The sequence below is a fragment of the Acartia tonsa genome, chromosome 9 (assembly GCF_053477335.1).
Source record: "Acartia tonsa isolate MP-2025a chromosome 9, ASM5347733v1, whole genome shotgun sequence".
Lineage (NCBI taxonomy): Eukaryota > Metazoa > Arthropoda > Copepoda > Calanoida > Acartiidae > Acartia > Acartia tonsa.
Genome location: NC_137268.1, coordinates 1,168,062 through 1,184,114, shown reverse-complemented (window position 1 = coordinate 1,184,114; position 16,053 = coordinate 1,168,062). Strand labels below are relative to the sequence as shown.

Below are 16,053 nucleotides of genomic sequence, written 5' to 3'. Positions count from 1 at the left end.
GTTTTAATTTTCAGATCATAGTCTTGGGATGGGTTTAAGCTATTTTTCTAGCCTCTTTCAATACACAGCCCGTAGATGCCTAGGGAAGAACTTGCTAGTTTTAAAATAAAGCATAAATAATATAATAAAGCATTTTTTACGAAAAGTTAGATTACTTGTCAAAGGTTCGCTACTTATGGTCACAATTGTCCTAGTTGAATTACCCTGCGGGCGTTATTGTATTAAAACGCTCGGAGGTATATAAACCGCTTACTAACAAATCGTCTCTTCGGGTGTGAATACATTTCCCCATATTATTACAACTGTTTAATGTTATATGTTTGCCAGGGAGGGAGTGGACATTGGACTGTAATTTACATTAGTACCTAATATTTACTATTTTAAAAACTTTGGGTACTTTAATTAAATTGTGATTGGTGGGTTTAACCATTAATTGTAATCTACAAAAAGAGTAATTTTGTGAATCATTAAAGGGGATGTACATCAGTTTATCTGCCATTGTCTTATCCCTTTAGATCCCTTGTCAATTACACTGGTACCCAATATTTTATAAGCACAATATCTTATTCATTAACTAAAAATTTGTAGTAATTTGAATTGGCTGGTTCCAAACTGATAGTGTACAACTTTTCAACCGATAATCTAATCTACAGAAGGGGTTAATTTTTCATCATCATTTGAGATGTATATCAATTTATCGTCCATTGTCTTATCCCAAGATCACTGATTTTTGCAGAAAGACACAAAAGCAAATGGTTATGAATGAATTTTGAGTTGATACAAATTAGAAAGACAATTTGTGCTGTTATGAATTTTAATTAGCGCAAGTGGAGGCACACTGTCTCTAGTACATGTGTATGATACTGATAATTAATAATTAAACATTCTCTTTTATGGTAATGAAATTTAATTAATTTTTGAATGGAAAATTCGGTAGGGCAGTTGCAATCAATTTTAAAACAATTTCTCCCTCCTCCTCCATTTTGTTAGAATAAGTGGTGTGCGGTATGGAAGTGTCAACACTCCATTTCAAATAAAAATGGTACGGCCGGTCTTCCTCTTTTTTTACCCCCAAAAGGTTACACACACCCCTGATGAATTGCTGTGCACGTCACTGGTTAGAAGATTTTGTTTGTTTTAAGCATACAATCTCAAGACTATATGGTTTCTTTTTCATACGCTTTAAAAGGAAGTTGTTTTATAAGTTAGATTTTGGCTATCCCAATTGCCCCAAAGTCAAAGCCCCTAGAGGCTACGGGTGAAGCTGCTAGTTTCTTGAGCAAAACATAAATAGACCTACGGACTCTTCATTGTTATAGATTAGCTTCGCTTATTATTGTTGCAGCTGGACATATTATATATAGGACGTACAGAAGGCCCCCTAGTTATAGAGTAGCTGCGCTCCTGTGCATCTAATAACTGTGCAAATTTTTTTCCTATCATTGTTGCAGCTTGGCATATCATAGGACGTACAGAAGACCCCCCTAGTTATAGAGTAGCTGCGCTCTTGTGCATGCAATACATCATGTGAAATTTTATTCCTAAGATTTTTGTAGTTGGACATATCATAGGACGTACAGAAGGCTCTAGTTATAGAGTAGCTGCGCTTCTGCGCATGCAATATATGTGCAAATATTTTTCCTATCATTGTTGCAGCTGGGCATATAACAGGACGTACAAAAGGCCCTCTAGTTATAGAGTAGATGCGCTCCTGTGCATGCAATATATGTGCAAATATTATTCTATAATTTTTGTAGTTAGACATATTATAGGACGTACAGAAGGCCCCCTAGTTATAGAGTAGCTGCGCTTCTGTGCATGCAATATATGTGCAAATATTATTCCTAAGCCCACCCACATTATATTCATAACAATTTCTTACCACACAACTATGAAATAAAAACTTTAAATCTGGAGGATAAATTAGATAAATCAACGCTAAGAAAAAAAATGTATTTCAGGGATAAAACAATGGCCGATAATTTGATTTACATCCCTAATGATGATACATAAAGTTATCCCTTCTGTAGATTACAATTAGTGGTTAAAACATTGGGACACTCAACTTAACAAACCAACCAATCAAAAGTTAACTAAAGTCCCCAAAGTTTTTAATCCAACTAATAAGAAAACGTTATTATAAAACTTTTTGGGACCAGTGTAATAAAAAGGCGTAATAACCCTCCCTGGTTATTTTTAATTCGTCGACAAAAACAATTAAATTTGTATGTCAACACATTACTTCTATATTCAACAGCCGTAGAATTCTATTTTCTTATTACAAAAATTCCTCCAAAAATCTGTTGTGACTTTTTCGCTTACCTAACGTCCTACAACTCGCCTTTTATGCAAAAAAAATCAGGAGTTGGGGATGCTAGTGGTTATGAAAATCATAGACAAATTTTTGTTAAGTCTAACTAGTGTATAATGCTACTTTAAAGAAGCACAGATCTTCCGAACTTCAAAAAAAAGGACTAAGAATATGCATTACTGACGGACGGACATGTAAATATTGTTCTACTTTGTATTATAGATAAAAGAGGCAGGTTGTCTGTCAGTGTTTTTACCAAACCGTGCACTTGACTGATATGGCTCTTTCGGCCCATAGGGACCAACAAACCGGTTTAAATCTTATAATTTTTCATTTTAATTTCCGCGGAAAGCTGTCTTCTATGATACGATGATATGAATACGTATATTTCTCCATGATAATTAATGTCTTGTATCCGTGATAGAACAGCTCATGTGCAAATATATGCAAGAACAGGATTACAGGAATTGGAAAACAGGAGAATAAATCTAGACAATTTCTACTGGATGATCAAACTGACAAATAAATGAATTCCATATTATCTAAATTGACGACAAATTAATATATCCACGTTCTCTAAATGCATTAAAATATCACTAATCTACTATTGTTTTATCTCATTCCTATACAGGAGATCAATATAGCTAACACAACACAATAGAATTTAATTTTTGCACAGATTTGCGTATCTTTTCCGCGCAGCTTTATTGCAAAAAAGAGACTCTACTCATGCCTACCTAAATTTGCATACAGTTAAGGAGTGCAAATTTCACTATACGCTGGCAAAAAACAGGGATGCCCAAAATTTTGCCTATTTTGGTTTTCATAAATTCATATTTTTTTATTGATGATATTTTTAATGCAAAGTTGAATTTTGTCTGTTTGTCCCTCTGTCTATCTGTTCGTTCGCATGTCTGTGCTTCTGTCTCAAAATACCTCATCACTTACCTAACCAATTGTGTTTTGCTTTTCTGGGAAACTCCCCTCTGCTTCTATTTTTCTAAAAAATAATCTTAGTTTTCATAAAATGAGGAATACTCACTTACGTCAAACCTAAAAATTTTGAAGATGTCTTTAAAAACTAGAAATATCTAAACTTTTTTTCAGATATATTAATAAGTAAACTGAATGAAAAATTTCTTGTTAAATAAAGTAATAAAGAAGTAGCTTGCTATTATATGAAGTTCGTTTTACACACAGCAAATTAATCTACAGCCCTTTCTTTTATCCGAAATATTGACAGTTCATAATTGTCTTATCCCCGTATTCCTGCCATAAACCTGACTATTAGATCAACTGAAAATTGACTACCCATTTCTTCCCTAATTTCCGAAGTTGTACAACAGATAACCCAACTAATGCAAAAGCTATTTTCAGCTACTCCGGTCAAAGGGAAAAGCGATATAATGTATAGGTAAACGATTTATACATTATACATTCAAAATTTTAATTTTTTTAAAAGGTAATTTGTTAGCTAGTAGTAAATATTGAGATAGGATGAGGGTGCTATGTACACAATCTGAAACTAGAATTCAGCTGACCTGACTATTACTTTCATATAGGTTAGGACAATTTGTTGGCCTTATCTCAAATCTAAATTTCATTTGCTCTAGCTCACAAATATAAGTCATAGCTACTGATGAAATTTTTTTGATTTTTTACCATAATATTTTTCCAGTATGGCTTCGAAACCGAGTAATATCCGCTGGATTAGAATCGGTTAACATCCACACTGAAATATCATGCATAGCATCTTATTACAGACATTTTCTACGAATATTAAAATCAAATCACAAGATTAATACCAGTTTTGTTAGCCTGTGAAATCTGTGCTAACTAATTCATTTACTGATATTATTGTTTCTATGCTGCGTATCTTTTAAAAGTTTTGAAATGCTCAATCATTTTTAACCCTGAAAACGTAGGTCTAAGTGGGCATGTAATTTTTGAAGCCTACTTCGCAAAAAATATATTTGGGCCACGTTGATGCGTAGTCGATTTAATGAAAGTTGGGGCTTTGGCCCTAGCCTCTAGAAGAAAACACAATAGATTGCTAATATATATTATATTTTATGAAGTAATTACCCAGGTGTTTTGTCTGTTGCTTAATATTTTGATATTACTGAAGTGATTGATTTCGTCATTTTATGGAAGCTTCACATAGGTCCTTGGTTGGTTTCAGGCAATTTAACATGTAAATTTAAGTCAAAGGATAGTTTTAGGTTATTCTTTAGCTTTTCCTATCTCTTTGAATACATATGCTACGAGCGCGGCCGTTATTTAACAGAGAAAGTAGGTAATGACTTTTAAAGGAAATTTTCATTTTATAAACCAATGACTAATGGTTCCATTAATAGTAAAATATTTCTATGCTTTTAAGTTCTTTTCTATAAAACCAATAAAATGCTGTATGGACATTTTGGTATAAAACTATTTGTTCAGATGATTTATCATTTTATGAAAGCTATAAATCTCTTCTTTCATCCCATCATTTGACCATATTGAGGGGTACTGGGTAGATGGTCTCATTGTTTGTTCAGTACAATCTTTGATTTAATGTATGGGTCGTACTGAGAAATTGGATGGGGGTGGGGATATAAATCTCTCCTTTCATCCCATCATTTGACCATATTGAGGGGTACTGAGTAGATGGTCTAAATTTTTTGTTCAGTACCATCTTTTATTCAATGTACGAGCCGTACTGGAGAAATGGATAGGGGTTGGGGGTATAAATCTCTGATTTCATCACGTCATTTGACCATATTGAGGGGTGCTGGCATAAATGGTCTCAATATTTTGTTCAGTACAATGCATTATTTAGTTTACGGGCAGTACTTGAGAAATGGATTGGGGTGGGGGGTAAAAATCTCTTCTTCCATCCCATCATTTGACCATATTTAGGGGTACTTGGTAGATGGTCTCAAGTTTTTGTTCATTACAAACTTTGATTACGGGCCGTACTTAACAAATTGATGGGGGTGGGGGGTATGAATCTCTTCTTTCATCCCATCATTTGACCATATAAAGGGTAACTGGGTAGTTGATCTAAACTTTTTATTCAGTACAATCTTTGATTTAATGTCTGGGCCATACTGTGGAAATAGATGGGTGTTGCAATAACTAGCGGAAGGTGTTATATTTCTAATCTATATGTTAAACAATAGTCAGAAAACGGTATTTTCTTTGGTTCATTTTAGTCTTGGATTTAGTGTAAAGGTTATAATAGGTTTTCGGGTTATGTGAAGGAAACGAAGTTGCGGGTTAATCGTATTTTCACAGTAGCTTTTGAAAGGTTATGTTAGGCTAGGTTAAGTTAGGTTAGGCAATTGGCCCTGCAGGGTTAGAGCCCCCTCACAATGACTGAAAATAGTAGAAAAGCTACTGTGAAAATATGACGCAACATGCAACTTCGTTTGATTTACATGACCCGATTTTTAAAGATTATCGAATAGACATTTGAAAAGCGATACCATAATAAGTGTAAGAAAAGTACAAAAAGTGAAACCATTTCACCATTACATATATTTCCCATTTAGGCATAAATACTTATAATATTATACTAAATATTTTCATTTTTACGCAATTCTACGCAAAAACAGGGGTTATAGAAATAGGTGGAGGATAAAGCAATAAACGCATTGACGTTAAAAATATTTTCATAAAAGTGTAAATGTATGAAAGAATCCTCTATATGTTTTGATAGGCCCTTTTAGATGGCATATTTTTGTATTAGATTTATTATAATGGATATATGTATTTTAACAGTTAGGGAAATAAAGTTTATCTTTAGTCTTTTTATAATTTTTCATTTTAATATCTACGGAAAGCTGTCATGACACGATGCAATAAATAACTATTAAAATAATTATTCCACATTATAAATATCCATTAGAAATATGAAAGCTAACCAACGAACACATTATTTTTTGGCTATATAATTTTTTATGTGACTTCTTATAGGTTTTTATGTTTACAAAGATTTTTTAGCTTAAAAGTTAAAAATTATACGAAATCTGCTACTGTAGAATCGAGGATCCTATTCTTGAAGATATATGTGCGGACGTACAGACCTATCTTAGTTATATAGTAGCTGCGATACTAAAAACCAAGTGGTGTAAATTAAATTAAGAAAATAATTCTTTTGTTTATTTTTTTTCTAATATAATTATTTTTAAGATGATTTATTTATTTTATTGTTTTGGTTAAATAGTTTATTAAAATTAGGGATATTTAACTTAAAGAAAAACTAACGGTATTAATTTTTTCTTCAATACTTACATTTTTGTTTATAGAAGGGATAGGACAATGACCGAAAAAATTGATGTACATCCCCAATGATGAAACACAAAATAACTGCTTCTGTAGATTAAAATTAGTGGCTGAAACGTTTGGGCACTGAACGTACTGAACCAATTAATCAAAATTTAATAAAAGACCCCAAAGTTGTTGAGACAATGAAGAATAAAACGTGTCTATATAACTTTGGGGACTAGTTTAATTAACAGTCCAATATTCCCTCACTCTCTAGGAAGGTTTAGATACAAAAAATGTCATGTGTAATATTTCTGTTTTTTAGTAGAGTCTATTTACATATGGATGTTGTCATCCTTGTTTTCAAACAATTAAATTATTTTGCATAAAAATATTAAAATTAGGAAGTTGTTTGTTTGATTTATTTTTAGCGGAGAGTTATGTTTCATTAAGGTTATGATATCACTTCTGCATAGTGTGTATATGCAAGGTTTTTTAGCAACAAAAATATCTAATAGCCAATAAATAAGAGGGGGTGTTGAAATGAAAAAGGGTCAGTCTCCCGCAAAGCGGCCTTTTTGAGCACTAAAACTTTCTTCGCCTCCCCTTTATTATGCTACTTTAGGTCAGGTTGAGATAGGTTTTATTGGGTACTTGGCAGCCCTGTAGGGTTAAGCATAGAACCCTCACCCTTCTCCCGCATTTTCTTTTTACTTAAAAAGAGGGGGGGGGGGGAATCAGCGCTCAATTTGAGTAAAAGCACCATGGTTGATGGTAAAATTTGTGGAAATTATAGCACAACATGATTTAAATAAAAGGCATACATGGATAGAAAGGATAATTTTCTGCTGTAATTGTAGCAACATAATACATTATTAGAGTAGCATTTGCTTTTTTAATGTCATTTAGTCGACATAAACCCTTAAAATATTTCTATACGAAGTTTATTTTTTGATAATCCTTCAATTCCTGAAAATTTGTTGTTTTGGTAATTAATTTTACCACAGTTTTTAAGGAAGGAGGGTGTTGAATTCACTGCCCTCCCCCTTCACCCCCTTTTACTTTTAATTATAGCTTTGCAAGCTTAGGCCTATGTTCAGGGACTAAGAAGAAGCTTTTCCATAGAAAAGGACTTATTAATCGATTTCAATTAATAATGTCTTTAATATAAAACAAAATATATCACAAAAAAATCGGATTTTAGCTATCTAATTCCTATTGAAATATTATTAACTAGCGGCTTCGACCCTAGCCTCTAAAAGGCTTTGCCTAAAACCACCACAGGTCCAGTAGGTATATTCCTAGAACCCCTGCATCGGTTGAGCGGTTACTGAGATCCCAAGCTTCAGACAGACAGACGAACGGACAATACATCGTTCTAATTTGTATTATAGATTAATTTTTGTATTAACCATTTAAAGCATTTTTATTTTCATTAATAATATTGCTATAAATGCTCGCTATTTATATCTATATGGACAAGATTAGCCTTGTTGCATTCGTTCACATATCCCTTATTCCCTGGTGGAGCTATGGCTACTTCACAAGACATGCTTGGTTGACTTTTAATAAACTTAAAGTTCTCTTTTCATCTGTCTTCTTATTTTAAGTTTATTTTTGCATTTTTAAGTTGAAACAAATATGAATATGTTTTAAAGTAGCGCACCATTTTATGTATTATGATCATAGCTATAGAGAAGTTTTTTCTAATTTACGTTCAAAAATTTCATCTGTATTCTTATTTGAAGTTTATTTTTGCATTTTTAAGTTGAAACAAAGATAAATATGTTTAAAAGTAGCGCAACATTTTATGTTTTTAAATTAAAAAAATTATTTTTTTGGAGGGTGGGGTTGGATATTTTTTGGGGAGATTTATCTTGGGAGGGAGTTATAAACCTTACCCGGACCTATAAGAAGCTTCATTGTAAAGAAGAACAATATTGGTCCAGCGTTTATTGAGATCTTAGGCTACACACAGACACACCGATAGACATTTAACATCAAATGGTCCATTGCAAACATTACTGCATGACAGTTAACTGTTCTTTTTCTCTCTAAATTTATTGCTACACTACTTATGAATATAATTGCCCCAGTTTACTACTTATCGTTAAACATTGATAATTTTGTATAATTTATGTATTTGAACTAATGACATTTTAATGGTGTCTTTAGGGTGGCAACAACGAAATATTAATAATAAATATAGAACATGTAGATGTACAATCATTATACTTTACCAATAGGAACACTATTAAGGGGGGGTAGGTTGTGCTAAAATTCCGTAAAGGTGTGAGTTTTAAGGCTTAAAAACAGTAGTAGAACGATAATATTCACTAAATATGTGTATTCCTTATTGAATAGAACCATAGACAATTTTTTTTTTATATTTATATTTAGTGAATATTATCGTTCTATTACTATTTTTAAGCCTTAAAACTCACACCTTTACGGAACCTTGTAGTTTTGAAACAGAAAAGTTTCCGTACTTGAATGGAAGTCCAGTAAGTCGTACATTAGCTGTATCATTTTATATTTCTTTTCTAGGGGCGAATTCTCTTGTTGGGGATCCAACACCCTCCTCCAAAATAGTTATAATCCTTCCCAGGACCTATGAGAAGATACATTGTAAAAAGAGAACCATATCGGTTCATCGGTTAGCGAGATCCTTCGGTACAGACACACACACAAAGATCCTGTTACTTTTGATTTGAAAATACCTTAATAATTGTTTATTTACTTCTAGCTTTAAAAACATGCATAAATTTAAATTTTTCCATTACTAAAATTATTGTTTATCATGTAGCATGTCCAAATTAGGGCTTATGATAGCTGCATACGTTTAATAGGTGTTCATGTGAAACAGTGTGATTTAGGAATTTATCAGATTAATAATATAACTATTCTTTTTTTCAAGGTATTACAATCTGAAAATCTTCTTAAAGAGAAAACTGTACATTTCTTAAAGTCACGATCGACAATTTTGTTAATAAATTACTAAACATTACTTTTGATTATAAAATACTAATACGAACGTAGAAATAATACAGGCACTTTACGTAAAAGTCTATTAGGGCTATACCAACGTAAGGACCATAGACCATAGGGGGGTAAAGGGGTTATTACCCCCCCCCCCTAAATGAATTTGGGGTTTCAATTTTTACCCCCCCCCCCCAAAAAAAAAATAATAAAAAAAGCCTCTATGAAATAAAGATTCCCCCCCCCCAAATGAGCTTGGACGCCCCTGGTAAGGACAGTCTAACGTATAGAAGAGAAGCCGCGCTACTTTGAAAATCTGCGCAGACGTTTGAACACCGTGATAGGTGCATGTTTAAGTATAGTCTTGTTTGTTTACACGGACAATTTAATCAATATGGATATAAATGGTTTCAAAAGTGTTGGATCATTCCAACAAAAAAAATTTTTAAAAAAATTATTTGATAATGTCATTTAAATAACGATATGTCGATATTATTCAAGCAAAAAATAAACCGTTTATATATAGTCTACATTAAAGCTGATAATATGAAATTATGTCAGAAATTGTCTATTTTTTGCTATTTTGAGTCCATACCATTTTACGGTTGAATAGCCTAGTTTAGCATACTTAATTTACATACGGCGGTGTGACTTCATAGCCGCATATTATATCTCAGTGGAAACCATTTTCCAGTTAGGCTTCGAAACTGATTCATATCCCAAGGAATATAACCGGTTCTAAGCCTTACAAAAATCATTTATAGCATCGAATTACGTATAATTTATTTATTATAGACAGCTCTCCGCGAATATTAAAATAAGATTAATGAAATTGTTACCTGTTTTGTTAGCCAGGGCCCGCGGCCTCTCGGGGTGAACAAAACTGGTTTAATCTTATAACTTTTAATTATAAATATATACGCGGGAAGCTGTCTATAACAATATAACAAGATGCGATATATAACTTTTTTGGCATTTAATTTCAAATTATTTAGCTCTCTCTCAATCTCTCTCTCTTTCTTTCTATGTTTCTCCCTTTCTTTCACCTTTTCTCTCTTTTTTCACTCTCTTCCTTTCTCTCTTTCAATCTCTCTCTCTCTCTCTCTCTCTCTCTCTCTCTCTCTCTCTCTCTCTCTCTCTCTCTCTCTCTCTCTCTCTCTCTCTCTCTCTCTCTCTCTCTCTCTCTCTTTCTCTTTCTCTCTCTCTCCTTCCCATCTCTCTAATCTTTAATTTATTTTTCTAAATAATCAATGTGTTTAGGCATGACTTAATAAATTTAGTTTGGTTCTAATCTTATTGATTTTTCAATTTTAAATGCCATTCAAGAACACGCTTCTTTTCAAAAATTTTTTTTGTGAAAATATTTAACGGGAGCTATAAAGAAAAACTATTCATCCATTTATATTAGTAAATAATATTTTTCAGTACGAAAAACAAACTTTATATATGGTTCTTTGGGTCATATTGCGGGTTTCGTCGTATTTTCACAGTAGCTTTTGAAAGGTTATTTTAGGTTAGGTGATTGTCCCGCAGGGTTAGAGCCCCCCGCAGGGGCTAGAAATAGGAGAAAAGCTAATGTAAAAATTCGACGAAACCCGCAACTTCGTTTTCTTCACATGACCAGGTTCTTTTTCTTTTTAACTTGTTCTTGCTTCGCTGTAAATGGATATCACTATCCTTGTTGTTTTGATAATACTTCTCTAAATTTTACTATATTTCTACCAATCGATATATAATTACTTGGATGTTGCACCAGGTTTTCATGTATTCTATTAAAATAAAACTCGCAGCTGGCTAAAATAACGATCCACTCCTGTACCCATCCCCTCCCCTCCTATTGGATGAATGAATACAAAGACCAATAAGGTGTTCCATATTAGCAACCTAAATTGACGAATTTCTTCCTCTGTCATAATATCCATGTATAATTATATTCTATATCCATTTTTTTTCTACCATATAACGGTACCAAAAAAAAATCAGGGAAACGAAAAGAGGGCGTGGCATATATTAACTAAGAATACAGGGATAGGATAATGAAAGATAAAAATATCTAGTTCTTTCGTTATTTCTTACACAAATTACCACTTCTGTAGATTAAAATAAGTAGTTAAAACGTTTGAAACTCAACTCAATGAACCAACCACTCAAAATTAAATAAAAGTCCCCAAAGTTGTTAAGCCATGGAAATGAAAACGTCATTACAAAACTTTGGGGACTAGTGTAATAAATGTCACCTCCCACCCTGGGTTAAAAAAACTTTTGTATAGCTTTTGTAAGATAATTTCTATCATCTATGTAAGAATAACAGAAAAACATTGCATTTAATTTCAATCGATAAAACTGGCTTAAATCTGTTCCTATTCCTAATATTGATTTTGCATTATTGAATATTATAAAGGGTGTTTAAAAAAAAACCAATCGCTTTACTCTTTTTAACATAAACCCTACAGTTTTAGTCAAAAACTAACAAAAAATGACACAAATCATGTCCAAGCAATGACAATGAGAAAGCACTATTGAATTTTGATTTCTACTCACCTCTCCTGAGCACTACAGCTCGAGTCCTAGCCTTTGTGTAGAATTTTTTCCTTACATGGAGATAAAAAATCAACAAATCGTCTTAAATACTTAAAATCTTGTAGATAGACCCCATAATGTTTAGAATTTTTGATGGAGCATGTAAAGACCTTTCTATAGACATCTTAACCAGGTTTCTAACTCAATCCTAGCCAATTTGGCATTAAAAAGACAGACCCATCAAACATTTAGACATGACAGGTCTCTCCAGTTCTTGATGTGTGACAGATCTTTCTTTTTGATGTCAAAATGGCTAAGATTGTGTTAGAAACCTGAGTAAGGTGTCTATAGAAAGATATTGACATGCCCCATAAAAAATTCTAAACATTATGGGGCCTATCTACAAGATTTTAAGTACTTAAGACGGTTTGTTCTTTTTTTTAAAAGACAGAGCAGTCATGTCTCAATGTTTGATGGGTCTGTCTTTTTAATGCCAAATTGGCTAGGATTGGGTCAGAAATCTGATTAAGGCGTATATAGAAAGGTCTTTACATGCTCCATCAAAAATTCTAAACATTATGGGGTCTATCTACAAGATTTCAAGTACTTTAGACAGTTTATTCTTTTTAAAAAAAGATAAAACTGTCTTAATTTGTAATGAAATATGCACTATCCACGTAGAGAAAAATTTTCCACAAGGGCTAGGACTCGAGCTGTACTGCTCAGGAGAGGTGAGTAGAAATCAAAATTCAATAGTGTTATCTCATTGACATTGCTTGGACATGATTTTGGTCATTTTTTGTTAGTTTTTGACTAAAACTGTAGGATTTATGTTGAAAAGAGTAAAGCGATTGGTTTTTTTTTAAACACCCTTTAGAAAAAGAAAAAACACATGAAACATTTCAATCAAATATGCACCCCCCCCCCCCCCCCCTACATTTACCTCCCACAGAATGATATATTACTATAAATTTTAAACTATGTTGAAACTGACGAAAAAGGTAAAGGCAAAATAGATTTTCTACATTATCCAATTCATAAATCTTTCGGGATAGAAATAAAGCTTATGAAAGATCCTTAAAAGCCTTAACTATCTCAAGTTTATTAAGTCTAATTTAAAAAGAATTAGGGGGGGGGGAAGTTCTGACACATTTGCGTAAACCTGGTGTATAGGCTTTATCTTTGGACTGAGAGGATAGGTTATTAGGGATAAAATCATCCTTATATGATGAATTTCCCCCAGATTTAAGATTTTTTGGATAGGCCTCCAGGTTCCGGAGCTCCAGGCCTCCAGGTGGTCTCTGTACAGGTAAAAATGAAAAAAAAATTTTTTTTTAAGAGTTAGATTTTTAGCTTACGAGTTAAAAAAGTATATTTTTTCTTCAAATATGTGAATAACAATCAAAAAGAAGCATATTTTGTTTTATAAGTTAACCTCTAACTCTTCAAAAAAAAAATCATATTTTTAATTTTTACCTGTACAGAGACCACCTGGAGGCCTGGAGCTCCGGAACCTGGAGGCCTATCCAAAAAATCTTAAATCTGGGGGTAATTCATCATATAACAATGATTTTATCCCTAATAACCTATCTTCTCAGTCCAAAGATGAAGCCTATACACCAGGTTTACGCAAATGTGTCAGAACTTCCCCCCCCCCCTTAATAAGTAAACTATTAATATATGACAATTTTTTACTATAATGGACGTACATACCCATAAGTGTATTGTAGTTTCGCTACTGTAAAAAAAAGGAGAGGGGGGTTAAATCGACTTAGCTTTCTATCACATATTCATTCTCTATAGGTATTTTATTGATTTTTGTATTAAAAAATATATTTTGTTTATTTTGCTAAGATGATATTTTCTTTATATTTATTATTATCCTTCTTTATGAAAGATAGGGGGGGGGGGGGCGGGGGGTAAAGGGGTAGATAAAATATTAAATAATGTCAAAAGTAAAATACAAAAAATCATGTATAGTTTTTTTTATTTGGCTTTGAAACCTATTAATATCCGCTAATTTAGAACAGTTTATTAGTCTTACTAAGAAATCATGTGTAGTATCGTATTACAGACAATTTTCCAAGAATGTAGAAAAAAAATCTTAAAATTAATACCAAAACTGGTTTTAATCTTATTATTTTCTATTTTAATATCCGTGGAAAGCTGTCTATATTGTAATGCGATAAATAACTACTATATTACAGATTATTTTCAATCAAGTTAACCCTCCCCTTTTTCCCAGATTTATCAGGGGAACTTTTCCCATTATGTCCTTTCATATTATTTTGGTTGATTTGCTGTGTTTGTTTTTCTCATTTTTTGGACAAGTAATTAGGACGGTAGTGGAAATTTGGTTGTTTATTACACTAGTCCCCAAAGTTTTATATCGTTGGCTTAACAACTTTGGGGACTTTTATTGGATACTGATTAGTTTGTTTTCAAATTGTAATTGTAATCTACAGATGGGGTAATTTTGTGTATCATCATAGAGAATGTGTAACATCAATTTATCAGCCATTGTCTTATCCCTTTAGATCCCTGCAAATAATTCACCTTATGTCAGATTACTTTTCATAAAAATCTTTAGATAGGTAGATATTTGTCTGTTAAGTTTGTTCATCTGTCTGTTTATTTATTCAAAACCTTTAAAATGAAACGGTTTTAGGCCATTTATTTCTGTTGCGGTCGGTTTTACGCTATTTGTCTGCGCACTTTTCTTCACTCTATATGTTAGCTAACCTTTTAATTTAATTGAAATCTTTGGTTATGGACCATAAAACCTTATTTTACTGACATGTTCTTTTTATATTTCAGGTAGGGGACATGATCTCCGTCATCGACATGCCGGAGCCGGAGGAGTCGGTCTGGTGGCGCGGCAAACGCGGCTTCGACGTCGGCTTTTTCCCCTGCGACTGTGTCGAGATCATCGGCGACAAGGTGCCGTCAAACATCACCTCTCTTCAAGGCAGGAGTTCAGATCATCATGAGTTTTTTTTTGTATTTAGAAAATTTATTTAGAGTTAAGCATGAAAAATATGAATTTACGGATTATTTATACATTTATAGTATATACGAATTAGGAATCAAAGAATAATAAAGAAAGGATGGTCATATTTAAGTTTAATAATAGTTATTTCTCGCATCGTATTATAAACAGCTTTCCGGGGATATAGAATGTACAATTATAAGATTGAAACCATTTTTTAGCCCCGAGGTGCCGAAGGCACCGGCTAAAAAAAACTCGAAGAAATTCATTTATGAAATCAGAATTTAGACCCATGATATTATTTAGAATGAACTTGAGTAGTGTTGTGAACAAGCAAAGCTACGCTGTATGTTTTACGTGTAGGTCAGTGGTCGGTATTCGTTGTATGATTTTTTCGGTACGTTCCCCCAAATGTGTAAGTCGATTACTGAATTCCCCCCCCCCCTTTATTTTTATATATAAAGGGGAGTAGTTTTTACCCTATGATGACGACTGCGGAGGGCCCTAACCCTTTGGGGCTACTCAGTACACAATATAACCAAACCTAACCTGGCCTAAAGCAGTAAAAAAAACGATAAAATATTTCTTATTTTGAATTTATTTCTAAAATAATGGGAAGGGGGTAGTTGGGGGAAAACGCCGAGTGTTCCTTTCCTTTAATAGAATGTTTATTTCATGTTTTTGTTTTGGAAACATAAGGAATATAAAATCTGAATTTAAAGTTACAAAGAAGCATTGTTTTAACTACAATTCTGTTTGTTTTGCTAAATTTACCTTATCTTCAAAAGAGATATTTGTTAAAAAAAATAGATGTATTTAGACAAGGTTTACAATATTTTTGTGCTTACATTTGTAGTATAACAACAAAAATATTTTTTAATTTTTCTGACCTTTTTTGAATATATTAAAAACAAAAAGTATTCTTCTAATAGAATATTTAAATGCTCTGATTTCCATAAAGTATAAAAACTTTTTAAAAAATACTTCAGAAAGTGTTGTAAAA

The 16,053-nt window shown here is 32.6% G+C and overlaps 1 protein-coding gene across 1 annotated transcript in view; it reads left to right on the top strand.

Moving 5' to 3' along the window:
• LOC145328395 (uncharacterized) overlaps window positions 1-16,053 on the top strand; it is a 310,864-nt gene that overhangs the window by 198,028 nt on the left and 96,783 nt on the right. Inside the window, exon 14 of the mRNA XM_080172033.1 lies at window positions 14,879-15,029. Coding sequence (XP_080028159.1) covers window positions 14,879-15,029 — 151 coding nt within the window. The remainder of the gene's footprint in view (window positions 1-14,878; window positions 15,030-16,053) is intronic.